Source organism: Phoxinus phoxinus (genome assembly GCF_949152265.1).
Source record: "Phoxinus phoxinus genome assembly, chromosome: 4".
Lineage (NCBI taxonomy): Eukaryota > Metazoa > Chordata > Actinopteri > Cypriniformes > Leuciscidae > Phoxinus > Phoxinus phoxinus.
Genome location: NC_136879.1, coordinates 18,787,397 through 18,811,437, shown reverse-complemented (window position 1 = coordinate 18,811,437; position 24,041 = coordinate 18,787,397). Strand labels below are relative to the sequence as shown.

The following is a 24,041-nucleotide window of genomic DNA, read 5'->3' as shown; positions in this document are numbered from 1 at the left end:
CACAATAAACAGTAAGTACCTAAAATCAATACCCACCAACATTACCACAGTCAATCAGGATAAGCTAATCTAAAAAAGTACGTTTTAAGACGTGATTTAAAAATTGAGAGACTAAGACTATTACGTATGTCTTGTGGTAAAGTATTCCAAATAGTAGGAGCTGTAAAACTGAAGGCTCGACTCCCCATCGTAGTCAAACGCACAGATGGTACAACTAAAGTCGCAGAAGCAGAGGACCTGAGGGATCGAGTTGGTCGATACACATGAAGAAGTTCACTGAGATATGAAGGTGCTAGATCATGCTGAGCCTTATAGGTAAAAAGTAAAATTTTGAATTGAATACGGTATCTGATCGGAAGCCAATGAAGATGCTCTAATACAGGAGTTATATGCTCATTCAACTTTGTTCGTGTAATGATCCTAGCCGGCGCATTTTGGACCATCTGAAACTTGTGAATGATTTTCTGTGAGACACCACTGAGCAGAGAATTGCAATAGTCAATTCGAGAAGTGACTAATGCATGCACCAGAACAGCCGTACTATTAGCAGAGAGGGATGTTCGGAGACGATTGATTGATAGATTGTATGCCAAATGTAACAATTTAGTCTCATATACTTAATTATAGTTGAAGAGGATATTTGGTATTATGCATGTCATTGGTGATTCATTGTGTCACTGGTGTTACTGTCTTTTTTTCTGTCACATTAAAAACAATTTCACATGATAATAATTGTACATCCATTTAATTTTGCTACACTCAAAAGTTAAGATTTAAAGGATTGCATCATTACTTGATTTTAACTGGTTTTCAAATATTTTCATTGTTATAGCAAATACATGGTTGTGCAAACAAACTAACCTAATTCAAGCACACTTTTAACAAACCTGATTAAAATAAATAAAATATAATCTCCTTATTTGTTGCATTATTATTATTTTTTTGGTAACTCTGACTACATGTGCTGAATTTTTAAAAAAAATAATATTTCATAAAAACCTTTAATATTGCCAAACAAGGTAACACACCAGTGACAAAAAAAAAAAAAAAATGGAACATGCGGTCTTTAAATAAATGCAAAAAAATATATAAAACATAATTTAGCTGTAATTTATGTGTATTCATAAAGTCAAACGGTAATCTAATAATGTGGTCTAAATTTAAATGTTAGAATAATAAATCAATTTTAAGACATCTTGCCATACCAAAAGTGGACGTTTCTGTAGAATGACTCACGCTTAAAAGGTTAATTGAACTGATTTTTTTATTTTGTTTATGTGAGTAAACTAGATATTACTGACAAAAACCCAGAGAGCAATATAATAACTCAAGGTATTTGAACGCATTGTTTCTGACTTTTGACCTTTTGTATCACGTAATGATTTTTGATGTTATTGTGTCCACATTTTTTCCTGACGTGTCGACTGCGTTTTGAATTATGTGCAGACTCAGCAATGGGGAACTGACACTCAAAAAGACAGAAACTAATCATTTCAAATCCCCTTTTCACTTCTAATCCCTATTGGCAGTGTTTACAGGAATGATTCTGAAACAGGTATATTAAGAATATTTGTTATCTGTCAAAACAGAAAGCATTTTGAAATATTATCACTCAATGTTCCAGTTAATGAACATTGTGGTTAAGGCAACGTGTTACAAAATACTGACATTTTACAACAGTAATATTGCTGCTGATAGAATCTAGCTTTTGGGGTTATTCATGGCCTGCTGAAGTACTTTGTTCAAGCTTTGACACTTTTAAATGTCATTTTTTCATGTCGATGGTTGAAGGGTGAGTAGAGAATGTAATGTAATGTAATGTAATGTAATCTCATTGTACCCAGTTTTTGAAAATGCTTATTATTACACTCATAAAGCGAACCTTTTACCAGTTTACAGTTTAACGGAAGTCACTCCTAATTCACACAAAGCATCATGGGACGCAGGAAAAAGGTGGATTTGATGAAATATGCATCAGCAGTGTTAGTTTACACAATCTAAACACAGTTTATAGAACAAATTCTTAACAGTTAAGTCATGCTTGAGACTTTCACCAAATGGGTTTATTAGGATTATATAAGATTGTTAGGTGTGTGGCAGCTATAAAACAACAAAAAAACACTATTTTGCATTAGTCAATCTAAAACGGGTGAAAATAGTTTACAATTTTCACTTCTGCTTTTTATATTTAACAGTCACATTGAAATCTATTTCTGTATTAGTGTATAGTTGTTTGGCACAAGGGGAGAAACAAACAGGAAACATGACTCAACATGAAAATATGACACTTGCAATGCAACATGGTTTGACAAAATTTATGTTAACCATAAACACTGAAACATACTGTATGTCAACTAGGGTATTAATATAAACACCCTTTTAATATAATATGACAACAATTAGTTCACATGATCAAAGACACCTTGATTGAGAAACCCCGGAAACATCAGATTCATGCTGATTGTTGATTTTTTTTTAAATATATTATTGTGATTTATAGAGGTCACTTTTAAGACTTTTTAGATGAAGAAACAAAAAAAGTCCTAAAACATAATTATGCTGGACATTAACACAAATCTAAGAAGGTCTTTAAAATCACCTAAATATTAACTTTACAAAAATAAGCAGATGTTTGAAGTTTGAGTCTGATCATCTGCATCCCCACCTGACCTCAGACTTCATGGTATATGGACGAAACCCACAGACAAAATTTACATTTTTGTGGTTATGACTGATGTGCGTTGCCAAGATGCACACAGAAATTCCTCTTAAGTCTTTATAGACCCAAATATTTTGCTTTTAAAAACGGCGAGGATACATTGACAGTGGTAACTTGTTAACACAGGAAGTGGAAAAAGGCATAGCTTCAATGTGGTTCACTAGACATCACTGTGAAAATAAATATCAATATATGCACTTAATAACATGTTTTATAGGCTACTACATTATCAACAAAAATATAACTTTTCTCTGTTGGAGATATTCTGAAAACCACATGTGATAATAACACTGATAAGTCTTTACATCTAAGCCAGTTAAAATATATAATGCAATTAAATTATTATACGACAACGATATTTCGATATTCTAACCAAACAGATCCAATAGCTTGTGGTGTATTTAAGAGCACTTAGGAGGTTTAAATAAGACATTTAAACAAAATATCCAACCATCTTCTTTTTTTTTAACCCGTTTAACCCTCTCATGGTGTATGAAATGAGTTCTGACGTTCAGACAGGTGTTCTCAAAGATTAAACACATGTAGCCTACATCTATTAATCACGTTTGACACCCATAAAGTGCCCAGATACTTAAGTGTTAAGTGTTCCAGATACCTTAACACTTATATTGTTTTATAATTACTTTCTTTCTTATCAAATTTCTGAGGGCACAAATGTTTTTTATGAGGCCAAACTTTTGCGAAGAGAAAAACATATTAAGTGCTTTTTTTGAGGGAACGCTAAAGCATTGTATTTTGTTTGTTTGTTTTTCATCATGACATGTCCCCTTAGGGTCTCCGTAGTGTCTACTGTAGGCTATATCCTAACTATTTCCAGCTACTTGAAACCTTTCCGTCGTCCTGCTGAGAGAATACGTTCCCTTATCCGTTTGTCTTTTCCCCTTGTCCTGCCAGAAGGAGTCCAGGGAGAAATAGTAGATGAGCGGATCCAGGCAGCAGTTGACACTCGCCAGGCAGATGAACGCTCGTAAAAACGTTCCTTCTTTGTCCTGCGTTTTCAAGAGTTGTAAAGTAAACGGCAGGAAAAATATCATAAACACCAACATGTTGACTGCAAAAATCAGTATCACGTTCATTTTGTTGTTGACTTTGGCGGCGCCAGTGCTGGGACGCTTCCTCAGCGCGACTATGACCACGACCGTGGAGACGATATTGACCACCAGCAGAATTAATAGAAAGATCGCCTGTCCGACTGCGAACGCGGAGATTGGCGAACTCTTGGGGAGCACCTGAAATTCGAAGCACGGTGTGTTGTAGGTGCACTCTCTCAGGCTGTTGTGAAGACGTATAATCTCCGGGATGCAAAGGAGGATGATGAGGACCCACACAACCGCGCAACACTTGCAGGCGCACGCGGTGGTTCGCAGAGACCGGGAGCGCAGAGGGAAGACCAGGGCGACCAACCGGTCCACGCTTATTAAAGTGATGAAGATACAGCTCGTCCTGATGTTGATGCGAAACAGCATGATGGCAGCGGTGCACGTGCCCACTCCAAAAGGCCACTGGAGCGTTGCGTAAAAGTAGACGCGCAGCGGCAGGGAGAGCGCGAGGAGCATGTCGGACGCGGCGAGGTTCACCATGAGCACGGCGCACGATGACCGGAGCCCGTGACTGCGCAGGAGGATCCACAGGGACACCGTGTTGAGGGGAAGACCCACGGCCAGAACCAGTCCATACACGACAGCCGACACCAGGAACCGGTTGGAAGGTTCGAGTGCCTCAATGCACGAGTTGCTGGTGTTCCCAGACATGTTTCAGGCGTACGGGATCAGAAAGACTGGGTCGAAGTTGGCCTCTCGGTTTTTAGTTGACCTCTGGGTGGATTTTAATAGCGGTTTTGAGATAACCCAGAGATAAATGAAACACTATGAGGAAGGATGTTAGGTGAGGGGGTTTCTCCGCCTCTTCAGAGCTTGTGCTAATTCTCACGGTAGGTTAATTTTTTTTTGAAGTCATATTTTAAATGAGGTATTGGCTGCAAAAAGTTGAACATTTCCATTTGTCAATGCTCAGAAAATGAAAAATTATAAAGTTCACTGACCTCATTTTGACCTCTTTGGGTCATGTTGTCACAATGTGACTTAAGATGTCACATGGAATTATAACGCACGAAACAATAATAAAAAAAACAAAAGTGATTTTCATCATTACAATACATGTAATTTTTTATTGTTTTATTAACCTGTATTACTGTATAAAATATATTTTTCAATGTTTTTAAATTAATATCCGTTCATTAATTGTAAATCAATCGAATTACGTTTAAGGTAATACATTTTTGGCCTATACATAGTCTACTTGAACATTTTTTGTTTATTTCTGTAAAAAAAATAATTACTGATTAAATTATTTATAATAAAGAGACACTTTCTGCTTCCCTGCTTATACTACTTTATCACAGCTGAAGTGAAATTAATACAATATTTGTCAAATGCACAGACGTTTATACTATTTAAATAGCAATAAAGTGGGCTAGGTTAATGATTTTTATTTCGATAAACATGACACAATATAAAATTGCAACTACATGAAAAGTGCTTTTACTGTTATAAAAATGCAGATTTGTGAGCCAGCAGCCATATCACCCTGTAGCTCAAGACTGTTTGCCCACTGAAGCTAAGCAGGGTTGAGTCTGGTCAGTACCTGGATGGGAGACCTTCTGGGAAAACTAGGTTGCTGATGGAAGAGGGGTTAAAGAGGCCAGTAGGGGGCGCTCACCTTGTGGTCTGTGCGTCCTAACACCCCAGTAGAGTGACGGGGACACTATACTGTCAAAGATCGCCGTCCTTCGGATGAGACGTTAAACCGAGGTCCTGACTCTCTGTGGTCACAAAAAATCCCAATATGTCTTTCTAAATTTGCCCAGTGGCCTCTGTCCATCATGGCCTCCTAATCATCCCCATATATCAATTGGCTTCATCACTGTCTCCTCTCCACCAGTAAGCTGGTGTGTGGTGGGCGTTCTGGCGCAATATGGCTGCCGTCGCATCATCCAGGTGATGCTGCACATTGGTGGTGGTTGAGGAGATTCCCCCTTCCATGTAAAGCGCTTTGAGTGCAGAGAAAAGCGCTATATAAATGTAATGAATTATTATTATTATTATATAGCGTTTAGCGGAACTGAAGGTGTGAGAATAAACACGAAACTTATGTGAACGTTGTCATGCGGTGTCGTCATCAGAGCTCGTGCAGCCGCTCTTGAGAAACTGCACTGCACCCGACTGCTCTCGAATCTCGCTGTACATTGATCGCATACGTCACAGTCACGTGGCGTCGTCGCTATATCAAGTCGGCGAAAAATGTTTAACCTGCATGCACTGCTTCAAGTCAGCTGCCGATCGGTCTGTGCAGTGCTGAATTAGGCCTAAGTCGAACAAGCCTATTTTCATATTAATCTAAACGTTGCGATATTCGTTAACAGTAGGCTATATCTCTGCAAAGCTATTTCCAACTTATTTTGACTTCTAAGCTAATAAAGAAAACTAACTTTGCTGTGAGTGTGGGCATTAAATCACGTTAAAGCCCATAGTATACTTCGGCCGTCTGCGCTCTGTCCTGACTTCATTTTCATCATTAGGAATGTCCGCCGACATCCGCACACGTACAACAGCACATGTGTGAGTGACTAAACTAGATCGCCATACGTGTCTTTCCGCGTTCACTGCCAAAGAAGTATACTTTGAAAGGCACGTTCACGTGCGTTACAAACTTTACATGAAAACTCTAAAGAAGCATACGAACTTGTGGAAAATGGGCATCCGATGACCCCTTTAATGGCCACCGGTGTCGCTAATATCAAGCGTTTCTGAATTCTACAAATAGCCCCTTTAAGTAAACAGAAAATTCACTCCAACCATTATATTAAAGGGTTATGTTAGAATTTGTTACAAAAAATGTTCCTGCAAATTGTAAAATTTCAATTTCATATTTATAAAAATCAGTTATAATCAGTTATCATCCCAAAATTCACCTGTACACACACACACACACACACAGTGTCCTGACTTCACATCTACCTATTATATATACTCCTTTATATGTCATTTCTACAGCCAAATATCAAATTATATTTGTAAATATAGCCATATGGTTAATAAATTGTACATAAATTCTAACTGATATGTCTACATGTCCCAACTTGATATTTAAGAAGAATAAATTTAACCGAACAGGTCAACCTTTCAGCTTTAAGAGAATGTATGTTAGTGTAGTTGTGTTGTGCTCAAGCAAAAAGCACTCGAGAAAACACACACACACACAAAAAAATGCAAGAGCACCTTACCTAACACATTACCACAGCTAAAAATAAGTCTTCGTGTGGGTTATATTGTACAGATCAGAATGATTTCTGTAGCCGCACTGAAAATCATCTAGAAAGGAAGCTAAACAAATACGCCTCAAATGGTATACACATATTTTATTACAAAGTGTTATTTATTGTAATGAATAACATGAGTATCAAACAGACAAAGAGAGATGGTGACAACAGTCAGAAGTACAGGTCTGAACATCTGTGAACGCCAGTGCTGCATGAGGAACCCTAGCTAAAGTTAAACCTTGTAATTATAATAGATAAATTAGAGTCAAGCTACACTTCTATAAAATGACTCGACTACATCGAACCAGCATAATATTATTAAAATGATAAAATAGATATTCAGAGCACCTTTTAGCTGGTAGAACAAAACCCATTCAGTCAGGGTTATGGCATTCAACTTGACTTGAAATAAAATACAAAAATGTAGCGTTTTGTCAAACTTCCCTGCTATAAAACAAGACACTCCCTGTCAATTGCATTTAACCTTTACCCACTCGTAACACATTTCTATGCACATTTCAATCAAATGCTTCTGCTTTAGAACGGGAACCTTTGACATCAACTTAAACGTTATTCTGTGGCAGGAAGATAGCGTTAAAGTTAATCATTTCTTATAACATGAGCACTGTCACTGAACTGGCTTTATGTGAGCTATAAATATCTTGTTGGCTGACAAGCTATGGAAATCCTTGAAGGAGAAGTTCGTCCTCTGCTGGCGAGAAGAGGAACAGAGTTTGGACCAAACAAATCAAGAAAACAGGTGCACATTCCTTACATAAATCAGGTTTCAAAATACTGTCTTTGATTAAATATGTATTTGATTGAACAGTATTTTATATTTTGAACAAGCAAAATGTAATCTACAATTAGGACTTTAATTTATTTTTTATTTTATTTTTTTTGCATTGTGACATTTTCAGGAAATATTAAAGATTAAATTAATTAAAGATAAATTAAACATTCAATTTTCAATTTCCTTGAGAACTACATCTGGGATTGCTGTATATTCTTGCGTTTTCTGGTTTTCTCGATTCAGTTTTTTTACAGGTCCAATCAGCGGACAGAGGGAGTGGCTGAGAACGATGAAGTTGAGGTTGTGCCAGAGAATGCAATATTAATGTGTAAAACATATTTAACATACATTCATGTGTAAAAAATGCTGTTTGTAATGTTTTTAAATGAAATAAATTTTAAATTCAATTCAAAATAACACATGGCTTTGATTATTATTATTATTATATTATTGACTATTATTTCAAATAATTTTTCTAATATTTCTAGTAATTTTACTGTTACAGTAATGAGAATTAAACGTTTTATTTTGCATTACAGTAATGAGAATTGGAGGATAAAATTAGCCTTACTGTCTTGAAAATAATGTCACAATGCAAAAAACTAGAGAGTACCAACATAGTAATAAAACATAAAAAGATACATTCATTTTTTAAATGAAACATTTGGGGGTAAAATGTGACCCGGACACCTCTTTTTTTTAAAAGTAAACGTAAAATTCACTCCAAAATATTGTATACCTTCCTTGGCTCAGAAAAGCTGTAAGTGTTATGTGATAAAAAAAAAAAGATAAAAAAATACAGCAAAATTTTGTTTTAAAAAATTGACCTATGTCACATGTTCACACATCATTTGGGTATACAGTACTTCCCATCCACCAGCACACTCCGCTCATCTCTACAAGCATGTGTCTTACCAGCCCGATCTCACGGAAGTGTCTCTATACAACGAATGTTATTTCTCGTGCCATTTATATGCCAAAAATATTTTTTTGCGTGCATATGATACGCACCTTATGGCGTGTAATATGCACGCACTCCCCACACCTAATCCTACCCAAGGGTTTTCAGTGTGTAGCATATGCATGCAAAAACCATTTCTGGCGTATAAATGGTACGAGAAATAACATTTGTGGTATAGATACGCACTTTCATGAGATGGTGTTGGTCTTGCTGTCTACTATCCTCCTTCGCTGTGTTACTATATAGGATTAATCATCCTACAGTTCAGTCTTCCTGAATTTCCTGTAAGTCTTTATGTAAAACCAGCAACCACACATATTTCCATCTTCTCGGTGTCTGTGGATGAACCATTATGCGTTTCTCCAAATAACATTTGATTCTTTGAACGTATGCGCGTCTCTCTGACGTATATAGCCATTCTCCTATCTCGCTTTGCAGACTCCAGGTTCTCTTTAAGAATGAAGTAGTAGCACGCGCCATCTGCCAAGATGTTCACGTTGCTAATACATATGCTTATGTGCACAAAATAGCGCAGATGATCGATGCTGGGTGAGTTGCTTGTCTTGGCATTGAAGTATATCAGCACCGCTATGTGGTAAGGAATGAAGCATATGAGGAACACCATCAGGTTGCTGAAGACGATCTTCATGCTCTTGTTGTTGCGCAGTTTGGCATCGCCTGGATTGCGTTTCCTCAGGTTGTGCAGAATCTGCACCACGCGCACGGAGCAGAACACCATCAACAAGGTGCTGCTGCAAAACACCGTCTCCATTGAAACCAGAATCCAACTTTTGGACCAAGTCCTGTTGGAGAATTGCTGGAAGCAGAAAGTCGTAGACGTGGCGTTGGGTTCTTCGTGAAGATTGAAGATGGGGATGCTGCATCCAAAGACCATCATCCACACGACCAGGCACACGAGCATCGCCTTGCGCGGAGAACGCAAACGAAGCGCAGCGAATGGAAACTGGAGAGCGATGTAGCGGTCGACCGCGATGCACATGCTCAGCATGATGCTGCCGTAGATGTTGACGTAGAGCAGGCTCTCCAGCAGGGAGCAGAAGGTATTACCAAGAGTCCATTCCTTCTTGTACGCGTGTATCTTGAAGGGCAGCGACAGGATCAGCAGGCCGTCGTTGATGATCAGGTTGATGAGATAAACCGTGGATTCGCTCAAGCGGCGAACACGGAAGAGCAGCAGCCACAGAGCGGCCAGGTTCAGGGGGAGGCCGAAGACCAGAATGGGCACATACACGCACCACTGGACCCAGCACACCCCGTCACAGGAGTCTGCTATGGAGGAAGAGAAAAAGAGAGGTTAGTATCCCAGCTAACGGGGAATGTTCTCAGAACTTCGGCTAGGTTCTGTCAAAAGTTAAGAACAAACGTTCTTCAAGTAACATTAATACAACTTTTGCTCAAATTCATCTGGTCTTTAATAACGCCCTCAAAACAACTACGGAAACACTTTATTTGACAGTGTACTTGTTACATATATGTTACATGTACTTAACAGTAAATGATGCATAATTACATGCAACTAACCCTCAACCAAACCCTAATCCTACCCTAACCCTATAGTAAGTACATGTAATTAATTAATATTACTCAGTACTTAAATATATAATTACACTGTAACAATGACACCTTAAAATAAAGTTAAAGCCCTTAAGCGGCACCCCCTTTTTTTTAATAGACATGAAAATGCACATTCCGAAGTTAAATGGTTGTAATTCAAGAATGCTTTGGAATATAGATGTAAGATTGGTCTCGTTTTAAAGAAGACATTTGGCAGATTTTTGTAGAAGTGAAATAAATTAAGAAAGTTAAACAGAAAGTTATAGAAGTTTGAGTTTATGAAAATGTACTATGTAAAAAAATGTATAATTAATATTTTATATTAAATATATATTTTCAAAACCTGGAGGACTCTAAAAATGCAAAAACATCTAAGCCAAAAATCTGAACAAGCTGTGTTTCAAATTTTAGGGTTGAAAAATAAGCTTTCAGTGAGATTTTGTTTGGGCGCAGTACCAAACTTTTCCACTAGTTGACATTACTGCCCATATATGGGCGCCCCCATTTCCATATGTTGTTTGAGTGATCTCAGTGATCTGAACCATTATTTTTACAATTTTCATACAATTTATGAAGTAGACATCCTATTCAGAAGTAGTATTGGAAGTTTGGCAGATTTTAAAATGAATTCAACCTCTAAGAAACACAAAAAGAACACGTAGCCTATGTATAGCTCGCTGCCACATCACCAATGCTGAATCTATTCTTTTTTTCTTTCAAAACATTTTCAGACCTTTTTTTCTAAAAGAATTGAATGGATGATATCTTTTGATCTCTTGGCATGAAAACAAACTCAGGTTTCTACCATTCTTTCATGATTTTTCATGTTCATCACTATTTCAAAATAAAGGTCTGCACACGCCTTAGGAGTATGCAAATATTATTGTTGCAAATTGATAAATTACGGCTCCTCTGTAATTTATTTTGAAAATCAGTCACCAAATATGAAAACTAGAGATTGTAAGCTTTCAAATGATATATAGTTACCTAGATTAGTTTAGGTTTAGTATAAGATATTACTGTTTTAAATATGTAATGGCTGTGCCAATATAAGGGGTTAACCGTACTTGTTTCAGAATGTTCAGAGAACATTCAAAAGTATGAATGTATGAATGAATGAGGCATTTATATAGCGCTTTCGTATGTACTACTGTACACCCCATAGATATATACACTAGATCTTGCCTTGGGGTTCTAAGCATGCGTCAAAACCACCGCCATCTTGGAACAGGGGTCTTGTCATAGGAAGTAGCTAGGTAACGCTGCTATCTCCGCCTGTACTTCGAATTCATGGATGATGCCGGACTTTTGTGCTGCGTATGGATGTTCACACGAACAAAATATGAACTAGGAAAAATGTAAAAAATTAAAAAAAAAATAATAATAATTTTCTCTGGACTCAATGGTAAATATACGTCTGACCGTTGGAACGAACCAAAAAAAAAACTAGAAAATCGCATTCATGACGATTTATGGTGATTTTTTTTCCATAAGTCCTTTGCCTACATTAACGCTGATGCATTAAAGAGGAGGGGCTCCCCTGTTCCATGATGGCGGCTCTATTGACGCATTCATTCCAATGAACTGCGTAGCCAAGGCGACGTCTTGTGTATATATCTATGTGTACACCCAAGTAACATTCCTAAAAGTAAGATATAGGAAAAGTAACATTCCTATAATGTGTGAAGAATTTATGAAATAGAATGTTTCCTTAACCCCTTATATTGGCACAGCCATTACATATTTAAAACAGTATCCTATAATAAACCTAAACTAATCTTGACAAACTATATATAATTTGAAAGCTTACAATATAGTTTTCATATTTGGTGACTGATTTTCCAAATAAATTACAGAGGAGCCGTAATTTATCAATTTGCAACAATAATATTTGCATACTCCTAAGGCATGTTCAGACCTTTATGTTGAAATAGTGATGAACATGAAAAATCATGAAAGAATGGTAGAAACCTCAGTTTATTTTCATGCCAAGAGTTCAAAAGATAGCATCCATTCAATTCTTTTAGAAAAAAAGGTCTGAAAATGTTTTGAATACAAAGAAAAAAATAATAGATTCACGCATTTGTGATGTGGCAGCGAGCTATAGGCTAATGCACATACGTGTTATTTTTGTGTTTCTTAGAGGTTAAATTAATTTCAAAATCTGCCAAACTTTTGCCAAACCATCCTATACTTCTGAATAGGATGTCTACATCATAAATTGTATGAAAATTGTAAAAATAATGGTTCAGATCACTGAGATCACTCAAACAACATATGGAAATGGAGGCGCCCTTATATGGGCAGTAATGTCACCTAGTGAAACAGTTTGGTACTGCGCCCAAACAAAATCTCACTGAAAGCTAATTTTTTGTTGCTTTTTTAGAGTCCTCCAGGTTTTGAAAATATATATTTTATATAAAATATGAATAATTAAATTTTGAACATTGTATATTTTCATAAACTCAAACTTCTATAACTTTTTTTCTGTTTGACTTCCTTAATTTATTTCACTTCTACAAAAATCTGACAAATGTCTTCTTTAAAACAAGACCAATCTTACCAATCTTACATCTATATTCTGCTTAAGGGTTTAATGTTCGTACAAGATTTATTTTTATTTTTAAACTGGACATTTTGAATGTTCAGAGAACATTCAGAAATAACGTTTACGTAACTTTAATGGGAACGTTAGCGAAACATTTTTAGAACGTACGGGTTAAAGAAATATTCCAGATTGAAGAACAAGTTAAGATCAATCTAAAGCATTTGTGGCATAATGTTGATGCATTAAGTTGATCAAAAGCGACAGTAAATACATTTATAATGTCACAAAAGATTTTGGTAACACTTTACGAGGTTCATTAGTTAACATTAGTTAATGTATTTACTAACATGAACTAACAATAAGCAATACATTTGTTACTGTATTTATTAATATTTGTTAAATCAGCTGTTCATTGTTTGTTCATGTTAGTTCAGTCCATTAACTAATGTTAACAAATACAACCTTTGATTTTAATAACGTATTAGTAAATGTTGAAATTAATATTAACTAAGATTAATTAGTGCTGTAGAATTATTGTTCATTCTTAGTTCATGTTAACTAAGGAAGTTAACTAAAGTTAACTAATGAACATTAGTTCTATTAAACTAATTTCTTCTATTAAATTCAGATAAAACGGAGGTATTACTGATTGGTCCAAAAAACTGCCCACAAAACCTCTTACAATACAACCTTAATCTAGAAGGACGTCCTGTTACTTTATCCTCTACAGTAAAAGATCTGGGTGTTATACTAGACTGCAACTTGTCATTTAAAAATCATATTTCAAATGTCACAAGAACAGCCTTTTTCCACCTTAGAAATATTGCTAAGCTACGTAACATGCTCTCAGTTTCTGATGCAGAAAAGTTAGTTCATGCATTCATGACCTCGAGACTAGATTACTGTAATGCTTTATTAGCTGGTGCTCCTGCATCCTCCGTAAACAAGCTACAGTTAGTCCAAAATGCAGCTGCTAGAGTTCTTACTAGGTCAAGAAAATATGATCATATAACACTGATCTTATCATCACTACACTGGTTACCTATTAAGACCTACTGACCTATAAAGCCCTAAATGGTTTAGCTGCTGTGTATTTAAGGGATCTTCTATCGCTCTACAATCCATCGCGCTCTTTAAGATCGCTAAATTCGAGGCTTCTGGTCGTACCTAGGATAACTAAGTCCACTAAAGGAGGGAGGGCGTTTTCACATCTAGCTCCTAAACTCTGGAATAGCCTTCCTGATATTGTCCGAGGCTCAGACTCGCTCTCCCAGTTTAAAACTAGATTAAAGACGCATCTCTTTAGCCAAGCATTCACATAATGCATCTCATACCTTTTATACTACAGTTAAATCAGATCAAATGCATTCATTTTATGAACAGCAGCTATGCTATACAAAAAGCTATGCCTTTTTTGTTGTTAACTCAAATAGAGTTCGTCAGCTGCAGTTATGTATCCAGCCTCTCATGGAGACTTCAGATGCCCCAACGCCTATAAAGAGACGACTCGACGCCAGTGAAAAGACGACCCTACGCCTGTGAAGAGACGACTCGACGCCTGTGAAGAGACGACTCGACGCCTGTGAAGAGACGACCCTACACCTGTGAAGAGACGACCCGACGCCTGTGAAGAGACGACCCGACGCCTGTGAAGAGACGACTCGACGCCTGTGAAGAGACGACCCTACGCCTGTGAAGAGACGACTCGACGCCTGTGAAGAGACGACTCGACGCCTGTGAAGAGACGACTCGACGCCTGTGAAGAGACGACTCGACGCCTGTGAAGAGACGACCCTACACCTGTGAAGAGACGACCCGACGCCTGTGAAGAGACGACTCGACGCCTGTGAAGAGACGACTCGACGCCTGTGAAGAGACGACCCTACACCTGTGAAGAGACGACCCGACGCCTGTGAAGAGACGACTCGACGCCTGTGAAGAGACGACCCTACACCTGTGAAGAGACGACCCGACGCCTGTGAAGAGACGACTCGACGCCTGTGAAGAGACGACCCGACGCCTGTGAAGAGACGACTCGACGCCTGTGAAGAGACGACTCGACGCCTGTGAAGAGACGACCCTACGCCTGTGAAGAGACGACTCGACGCCTGTGAAGAGACGACTCGACGCCTGTGAAGAGACGACCCGACGCCTGTGAAGAGACGACTCGACGCCTGTGAAGAGACGACCCGACGCCTGTGAAGAGACGACTCGACGCCTGTGAAGAGACGACCCGACGCCTGTGAAGAGACGACCCGACGCCTGTGAAGAGACGACTCGACGCCTGTGAAGAGACGACCCTACGCCTGTGAAGAGACGACTCGACGCCTGTGAAGAGACGACTCGACGCCTGTGAAGAGACGACTCGACGCCTGTGAAGAGACGACCCTACACCTGTGAAGAGACGACTCGACGCCTGTGAAGAGACGACCCGACGCCTGTGAAGAGACGACCCGACGCCTGTGAAGAGACGACCCGACGCCTGTGAAGAGACGACCCGACGCCTGTGAAGAGACGACCCGACGCCTGTGAAGAGACGACCCGACGCCTGTGAAGAGACGACCCGACGCCTGTGAAGAGACGACCCAACGCCGGCGATATGTTATGCCCTAAATTTATACATGATTAACTAACTGTATTTCTGTATGTACATTTCTGAAATGCATTTTCTGTAAAGCTGCTTTGAAACAATATGTATTGTGAAAAGCGCTATACAAATAAATTTGAATTGAATTGAATTGAACATTATTTTAAGGTGTTACCAAGATTTCTATTTTTTTTTAAAGCTGTTCTCAAAGAATCCTGAAAAAACATTTATCACAGTTTCCACAAAAATATGAATATGTTTTCAACTTTGAAAATAATAATAAATGTTTCTTGAGCATCATATCATCATATTAGAATAATTTCTGAAGGATCATGTGACACTGAAGACTGGAGTAATGATGTTGGATACAGCTTTGATCACAGGAATAAATTACATTCTAATATTCAAATAGAAAAACAGTTATTTTATACTGTAATAATTTTTCACAATATTACTGTTTTAACTATTTGTTTAAATAAATGCAGCCTTGGTGAGCAGAAGAGAATATTAGTGTATATCATATTTGACAGCTATGACGATGCGAGGCCATAACTCTAAAACAGCTGTAAAAATTATACATTTTAACGGAAGAGTTAATGTAAGTGTTTTTATCACATATAAAATAAGCATCACATCTGCTTTTAAATCCGCCAAAAGTTGGCCACTGCAGAGCAAAGAATTGCAAACATTTGGCCAAAAAACATACAGATTTGGAACAATAGGTGAGAAATCGGATGGCAGATGTTACTTATTGTTTTTTATATTTGGTGCAAACAGTTTCTTATCTTCCACCATTTATACTGAAAATCTACCTTTTTACAGTTGATGAAAACATATAATCGGGGGAAATCATGTAAATGTACGATGATGCTGTAACTGGTATGTGATGTTTATAATTAAGATTACTGATCAATTCAATAGTTTTGACATGAATTTCTAAAATTGCAAATATTCAATGTAGTGACACCTCATCGTACAGATCATATTTACATGAATACAAACACACCTACACCACAATCAATACTGTCTGCCTAAATAAATATGCGCAATGGTCTGTTATATGGCTCATTGGTTGTATAGCAGACTTTATGAATTAGTTATGGACCAACACTCCACCTATTATGATGAGCCCACAATAGTTATTATTGACATGAACAAAAATGACTGTGCGATGGTGTTTTGAATTTCAACATGTTGATTGTTCTTCTAAAAAGCTAACTTCTTTGGGTTTGACTTCATTAAAGGCTGAAACACAAGTGTCTGACTTTAATATTTAGACATGTTAATGAAAGCAAGACGGAAACCATTTTTTGGGGGATGGAAAATTGACAGTGTTGCTTGCTATGAAACGGCACATGTGACAGAAGAAGATATATGTACACTAGTGACATCATGGTTTTAGTTTACTCATGTATGCCGAGACCAACCACTCTGGATGCTCTACCCGTGTGTTTGTGCCATTGTGGTGGCAGCATATCCTGTTATGTTGTTTTGCCTACATTTTTTTTAACACATCAACCTGATAGTACTTTTGTGTAAAAAATAGTCTGTGTCACATGTTTTATGTGCCAATTTTTAATATGATGGTTTTAATACTGAGCCTGGAGGTTTAATTTTCAGAACAGCAAGCTAAAGTTTCCAACTTCCCTGCCTTGTCTATCCTGAATAATATTTTTTTTTATATACAGTACATATTGAAAAAGTTACTTAATCTCGATAGTCCACTTTAGACATTCTAAGTAACTTTGCAAGTAGCCTACATGTCAGTTAACTCTCCTTACATATTAGTAGACAGTTGGGTTCAGGTTAGTAGAATAAGTTTACATGTAGGCTACTTGAAAAGCTACTTATAGTCAGTAGAATGTTTGTTGTGGGCATCAAAATAAAGTGTTAGCCGATATTAAGCAGACAGTCTACTAATACTCTAGTGACTGGTAGTAGTAGACATGTAATTGCAAAGTTACTAATAGTTAGTAGAATGTCTAAAGTGGACTATCAAATAAAGTGTTACAGTTATGCATTTACTAATGTTATAATTCAAGTTAAACATATCTGAACATAGAATTATTGAATTTTTCTGTGAGTAGGCTACCAACCCTGAGGTGTAAAGAGAGATGAAACTCATATCCCTTGTCTCATCTGATCTAAAAACAAACAATGTATGAAAATACATGCAAATAGCCTTGGCTGGAACTAACCGCATCCGGGTATCATTATTAAAATACAGAATTATCACGGAGAAACATGGTCAGCTTTTAAATGTGATTTAAATTACAAATGGGTCAAATAGATAAATGCATCTTCTGACTAAGATTAACTTGAGATTCAAGAGGGCTGCTTTGCTTTCCATCCGAACGCAAGATTGGTCAAATGTCTCCAGAGGTTATGCCTGCCGCCTGTGTATGGTGTCTTCAGATCAAACACCGATTGCTGGAAATTCTCTGATGATATAACGATAAAAGGCGGCAAATGGAAATGTGGTCTCCGTGGGATATTTTTTCTTACTGTGTTTCCCCCCCTAATTTTCTTCTTTTGTCCAATAACCACATTGAGTTTGAACCATTTAGCCTTGTTTATTTTATACGTTTACCACTTTGAATTAAATTACTGATGAAGAAAATCCAGTAGCCTAACTTGAAACTCAAAAATCAAGTAAATTAGACTACAGAAATTATTGTGACAAATTATCAAGTAAGTTTTTAACTGTAATAAAATAAGCCAACATGTCAGAATGACTCTGAAAAACGGTCTTGAGTTTATTACAATCGTACAGCTATCGCTTGATTTAGTCGGAAACTGCGGTTATAGTAGCTATACATTGTTGTAATGAACGGTAGATTCGCGGTTACTTACATGAATGGTTGGAGCTCATTCCCACTGTTAGTAAATTATTTTTCCCGGTGGTGTACGTCTGCCATTATCCAGACTTCAGGGCAGGTTGTAGACCCTCGCGGGAGTTGATCTGTGAAAATGTCTCAGCATTGCGTGTCTGTTGGATGAGTTCTGTTTCTTTTGTTTCCGCTGCAGAGCAACTCTGCTGTCAGACAGAAACTGGTGTTTTATCTGACAAGAGAGAAACTGTTAGAAGAAGCGCTCACGCGCGCATGTTGGTTTGTGGGTTTAGTGAGATGTCAAATATTAGCCTAACACTTCACTCACCAATGCTTTAAGTCATGTTGTGCCAAATTATATGCCACTTTGACACAATTTATTTGAGATGTCAAAGTTGGAACCCAGCTAACAAGAGACGAACTAATAACTTTTATAGCTAAATAAAAAATGGCACTGCAAGACCGAATCCACTTTGACTTCATTCTAATTGGCCACATTCAACTTTTTCTCACGGCAGCAACGCAACATAAACGAGGAACAACAGTAGTAAAGAAGTAGCCTAGACTACAATAGTGCAATAGTGTGCCAAATACCAAACCTCAACACCAGATGACGACATATATCTCAAGATCTCATGTTCCGCTTACTGACTCGCAAAACCATTGCGTGCATAGCCTACTTACTATGCCCTACAAGTAGGCAGTAGCCTACTGTTTTTGTGAAGAAACGTTTTGAGTGCATAGACAGTATATAAGAGTTTGAGTGTGTAACAGAATAGTAGGCAAGCTTTGGGACTACCTTGTCATAACGGACTTCTCTGTCTCCCTGTTAGGCTACTTGCATCATATCACCGTTTAAAGTCCCCATGAAATCAAAAAGTTGTTGTCTTTTAGCATGAGTAGCCTATGTTAACCTTAAGGTTATCTATAAACTGGTGTGCTCCAAAACAATGACACATTTTTGCATTTAGAAGATATAAGCATTCAAAACGTACTGTCTCTCACAATATGGATCAATGATTTGGATGACATCTGCACTTCAGGTTCTCATTAGATTTTCTGTCCAATCAAATGCTCTCTTGAATCTACAGCATGCCCCCCCATTATACATAGAGCTGAAGCTGCAGCTTAAATCCCTCACTTGTGCTGCGTCTCAATTCACCTAATGTATACTACGCCCTAAAAGTATGTACTCTTTTTGTGAAGAAAAATAACATACTTTTGAGTATATGTAGCAGAAGAGTAGACCAGCTTTGAGACATACTATCACGTCATAGGCCCTGTCCCAAATGGCGCACTTCATGTGGACTTACGGTCTCGTGGACTTAAAAACGAGTCCATAGACCGTCCCATTTATCATTTTAACGCTCTGAAATGTGCTCAGCAGCGCCCCCTTTGTACCCTTGAAGCGGTCTTCCGCGAAGCCCGCATAGATGCAGGCTTCACGCACTTTAACTACCCTAGAATTCTTGCGAAAGGCCAATCGGACAACGGATGGGAGGAGCTTTCGCTCACGGACAATTGTTAACATGGCTGAGAAGAAAATATTTAAGTGTAAATATCATTATGGTTTGTATGACCTAGGTGTACATTTTACCAGTTGTTACCTACAGTTTAACATTATGGTCATCAACCAGTGGTTGATGTCTCAAACATAAATATATATTTATATTTAATATAAACATAAATAGCTTGCTGAATAATAGGCTACGATCGCATTATGATTCATTAAATAAATAGAACCGAATGTCAGGGCTTTACAGAGTCATATGTAAATGTAGAAATATCATAGTTAAACAACAACCGGACCGTCTTCCTATTTCCGGCGTGACGATCGAGTCTGTCCCAAAAATACCTCTCAATGCGCCCTCGTGCACTCGCGCCAAGGGCCCTATAGGTCTGCACTACATGACGTCACCAAAGTGTGGACTCTGAGGAAGTCCACAAGTCCGGAGTGTGCCATTTGGGACAGGGCCATTCAATTGTGTCTTTAATGGTTGCTCTCTATAGCATCCTGTCACAGTAAACTGGCCTGTCAATCATCTCGTCACAGTTAACATCCTCCACATTTAATTTCCTGCGAAGAAATGCAGAAGCACGTTGATTAAACTTAAACTTTCTAAACTTTCACTCAAACGTTTTTCTAAACCTCATACTTTCGGTCGCCATGTTTTGTAGTTCCTCCTCCAAAGCGCAATGGGTTGTGGGTAATATTAGACTTTATATTGAGCACGCATCCACACTTTGAAAATCTACTGGAAATAGTAGATCATCCGGGGACTTCTGGCAATACTCTTTTCAACATATATGCTTTGACACACTTATTTTAATCTTACATACTGTTTAGGATAGTATGGACACTGAGACGCAGGGTTGTTCACACAATTACTATGTTCTACATGGTGAATGGCACATAGTGCACTATATAGGGTATAGATATATTTAAACGATTCAGGCAGTGTAAATATGCTTTCCATTGGGGCAAATAAAGACTGGTCTCACGTTAGTGTCACGTGAACCGCCTCAGCGCACACACAGTCTGCTCCGGTCCAGAGACACGAGAGCACAGAGCGGATCATATGCACGAGTCGGCCCTAGACCACAAAACAAATCAGAGGGGTTGTTTGATATGTTCCACCCTGTCTTCCTGTTTCAGTGGAAATTACCTCACCACATTGAATAATGCTACACGTTTCAAGGCACTTCAGTGGGCCTTTAACCTGCCCTGTCAATCATCTTGTCACAGTTAAAATTCTCCACATTCAATTTATTTTAACTTCCTATATCGGAGAGAAATAAAGTAGCACGTTGATCTGCCAGTTGTGGGTCTTTCGTGTAGAGACTCTCCTCATGTGTTCACATAATGATGCATTTAAAAGTTAACCCTTTAAGTGTCACCCCCCTTTTTTTGAAGAGACATGAAAATGCACATTCCGAACTTAAATGTTTGTAATTCAAGAATGCTTTGGAATATAGACATAAGATTTGTCTTGTTTTAAAAAAGACATTTGTCAGATTTTTGTAGAAGTGAAATAAATTAAGAAAGTGAAACAGAAAAAAAGTTATAGAAGTTTGAGTTTATGAAAATATACAATGTAAAACATTTAATGATTCATATTTTATATAAAATATATTTTTTCAAAACCTGGGTGACTCTAAAACTGCAAAAAAAATCAAAGCCAAAAGTCTGAACAAGTTGTGTTTCAAATTTTAGGTTGATATCTCAAAAAAAGAGCTTTCAGTGAGATTTTGTTTGTGCGCAGTACCAAACTTTTCCACTAGTTGACATTACTATTATACTATTATTATCTTTTGAACTCTTGGCATGAAAACAAACTGAGGTTTCTACCATTCTTTCATGATTTTTCATGTTCATCACTATTTCAAAATAAAGGACTGAACACGAGTATGAAAATATTCTTGTTGCAAATTGATAAATTACAGCTCCTCTGTAATTTATTTTGGAAATCAGTCGCCAAATATGAAAACTAGAGATTGTAAGCATTCAAATGATATATAGTTTGTCAAGATTAGTTTATGTTTAGTATATAGGATATTACTATTTTAAATATTTAATGACTTTGGGCCCACCGGTGGGCCTTAATGAATAAAAGTTCACAATTCTGGTAAAGATTACATTTATTGTGGATAACACAACAATATATTTATTTATATATAAGATAAATAAATATATATTTTTTATTAGATATATTATATATTTTCGGCAGTTTAGTTAGGCTATTGATTATTAATCACTCAAACCCCTTTATTTAAACCTCTCTACTTAACTGTCGGTCTCACACATTAGTGTTTGTAGTTTTTAACACTATTTTTCCGTGTTTTTAGTTCTAATCCATAGATGTCTTAGCCTGGGAAAACTCAGACCACTTCCGGCAAATTTAGATTTGCTCTGCAAGTGGGTCTGGCAAAGAGCCCATTGAAACCCATTTCCAATCCGTCGAAATCGCGGCACCAATCAGAAACGTTGGGGCGATGACGACAGAGCAGAGACGGTGACGCAGATTTTGTACATTACAAAGATGGATGCCGCCGTGGAACATCACAACATCACTCGTTCGAATCAGCTATCGCGTCTGTTTCAAGCGATTTAAAATGAAAATTTTCGTTCACACAAACAGAGAATTGCTGAGAGTCTCGAGATGTTTCTCCGTCGCTCTGCATACGTCATGTCATTCATCGCTCTGATTGGTTTTAGATCTATCCAACGTCCATTGGTGACGCCCCTGTGGAAATGAATTGTCTATGGAGCTTTGCCAGACCCTAACTCAGTTACAACTGAGAGTGGTCTGGGTTTTCCCAGGCTTTAGATGTCTATCTGTTTCTCTTGAATGAGAATAAGCTTTCAGGCTTCCATACGTCGCCCATCTGTGATGACTTCTGGGAGTTTTAATGTTTTAAAGTTCCCCTAGTCAATAACTGTTAAACTTATTTACTTGTAACTTATACACTTATAACTCTACACCCTTGCCCCATTTAGTAAATGCCGTTCTATGAATATGCAAATGAGCCCCGCCTCCACTCACTCGCACTAGCTCAGAGATCCACTCGTTGACGATCACTCGTTGGCCTGATTGGTTACAAGGTAGTTTGTGACGTCAGAAACGCCAGCGATTTCTAACCTTGTCTTAGAGACTGCCTTTTGGTTCACTGCAGTTCTAAGGAGAAAATACTCAGCAACGGTGTTGACTTATGAATTTACACATGGTTCGTCATAGACATAAACAACATTAAAAACTTGATTTTTACAACAGGGGAACTTTAACGGTTCGATTCTCTCAAGTCTGCATTCGATGCATCCTCGATATCAAGAACACATCCGGGTACTTTCATGAGCTCACTGTATTTGCGTTCTTGAGTATTGGAATCGGACTTGTTGACAGTTGATGATGATTGTAGTACAAGTACACTAGGATGAAGATCCCTAAAGAACGCGTATTGAGAAACGGCCTATGTTCTGATCGAATCCTCGTTCAACGCAATGGTTTGTGGACAATATTAACCAGAGTGTGACCAAAAAGCAGACCATCCGCGTATCTTTTGAATACCATTTTGAACATAGTCTACTACAATTTGGGACACACTAATTTTGTTCTCACAACCTTGCTACGCTGATCTTCAGCTAGTTTTCCAGCCATCCAGCCATATTTAAAATTATATTAACTAATTATAAACTATGTTAGCCGAAAGACCAGAGTAACAGCACAAACAATATTTGCATGGATAAGCATTCTAGAGGTAAATCTCTTATCACGCCACACGGACTTCGATCACACTGCTGATGATCCTTTAGACAAGGCTGGGCAGTGTTTCATCTAGCGGCACACCTGTTCTTCACAGGTGAAGTTTATAAGAGAGAGGAGCGCCTGTCACATTGACGCTTCGCCCTTTCCACTGGCGTTACGCAACCACGGGATTCAGTGAATCCACATTCCATCCCGAAAACTCAATACCGACAGAAGGCTTTGTTTATACACCCCCTACCTCTGAACACACCGACACACACCGACACACACACACACACACACACACACACACACACACACACACACACACACACACACACACATACACACACACACAGAAAATGCACACCCAAATCTTACTGCTAAAGATAAAAAGTTTTTTTTTAAACATTTTTAGATATTAAATAATAACTTTTCAACTTTT

At 37.9% G+C, this 24,041-nt stretch overlaps 2 protein-coding genes across 4 annotated transcripts in view; both read right to left on the bottom strand.

Moving 5' to 3' along the window:
* Window positions 1–1,951: 1,951 nt before the first annotated feature.
* On the bottom strand, window positions 1,952–4,853 carry lpar5b (lysophosphatidic acid receptor 5b). The gene has a single exon (XM_079609570.1). The coding sequence runs from the start codon at window positions 4,489–4,491 to the stop codon at window positions 3,544–3,546; it is 948 nt and encodes a 315-aa protein (XP_079465696.1). The 5' UTR covers window positions 4,492–4,853; the 3' UTR covers window positions 1,952–3,543.
* A 2,289-nt stretch (window positions 4,854–7,142) lies between these two features.
* Window positions 7,143–24,041, bottom strand: part of gpr55a (G protein-coupled receptor 55a) — a 17,031-nt gene continuing 132 nt past the window's right edge. Inside the window, exons 1-3 of one of the 3 annotated variants that reach the window (XM_079610268.1) lie at window positions 18,682–18,915; window positions 18,376–18,585; window positions 7,143–10,102 (exon numbers count right to left, since the gene is read on the bottom strand). In XM_079610268.1, the coding sequence (XP_079466394.1) occupies window positions 9,105–10,102; window positions 18,376–18,394 (1,017 nt within the window). In that variant the 5' untranslated portion in view covers window positions 18,395–18,585; window positions 18,682–18,915 and the 3' untranslated portion in view covers window positions 7,143–9,104. Of the gene's footprint in view, window positions 10,103–18,375; window positions 18,916–24,041 lie in introns of those variants that run through there. The other 2 variants (XM_079610269.1, XM_079610267.1) reach the window with 2 other exon arrangements.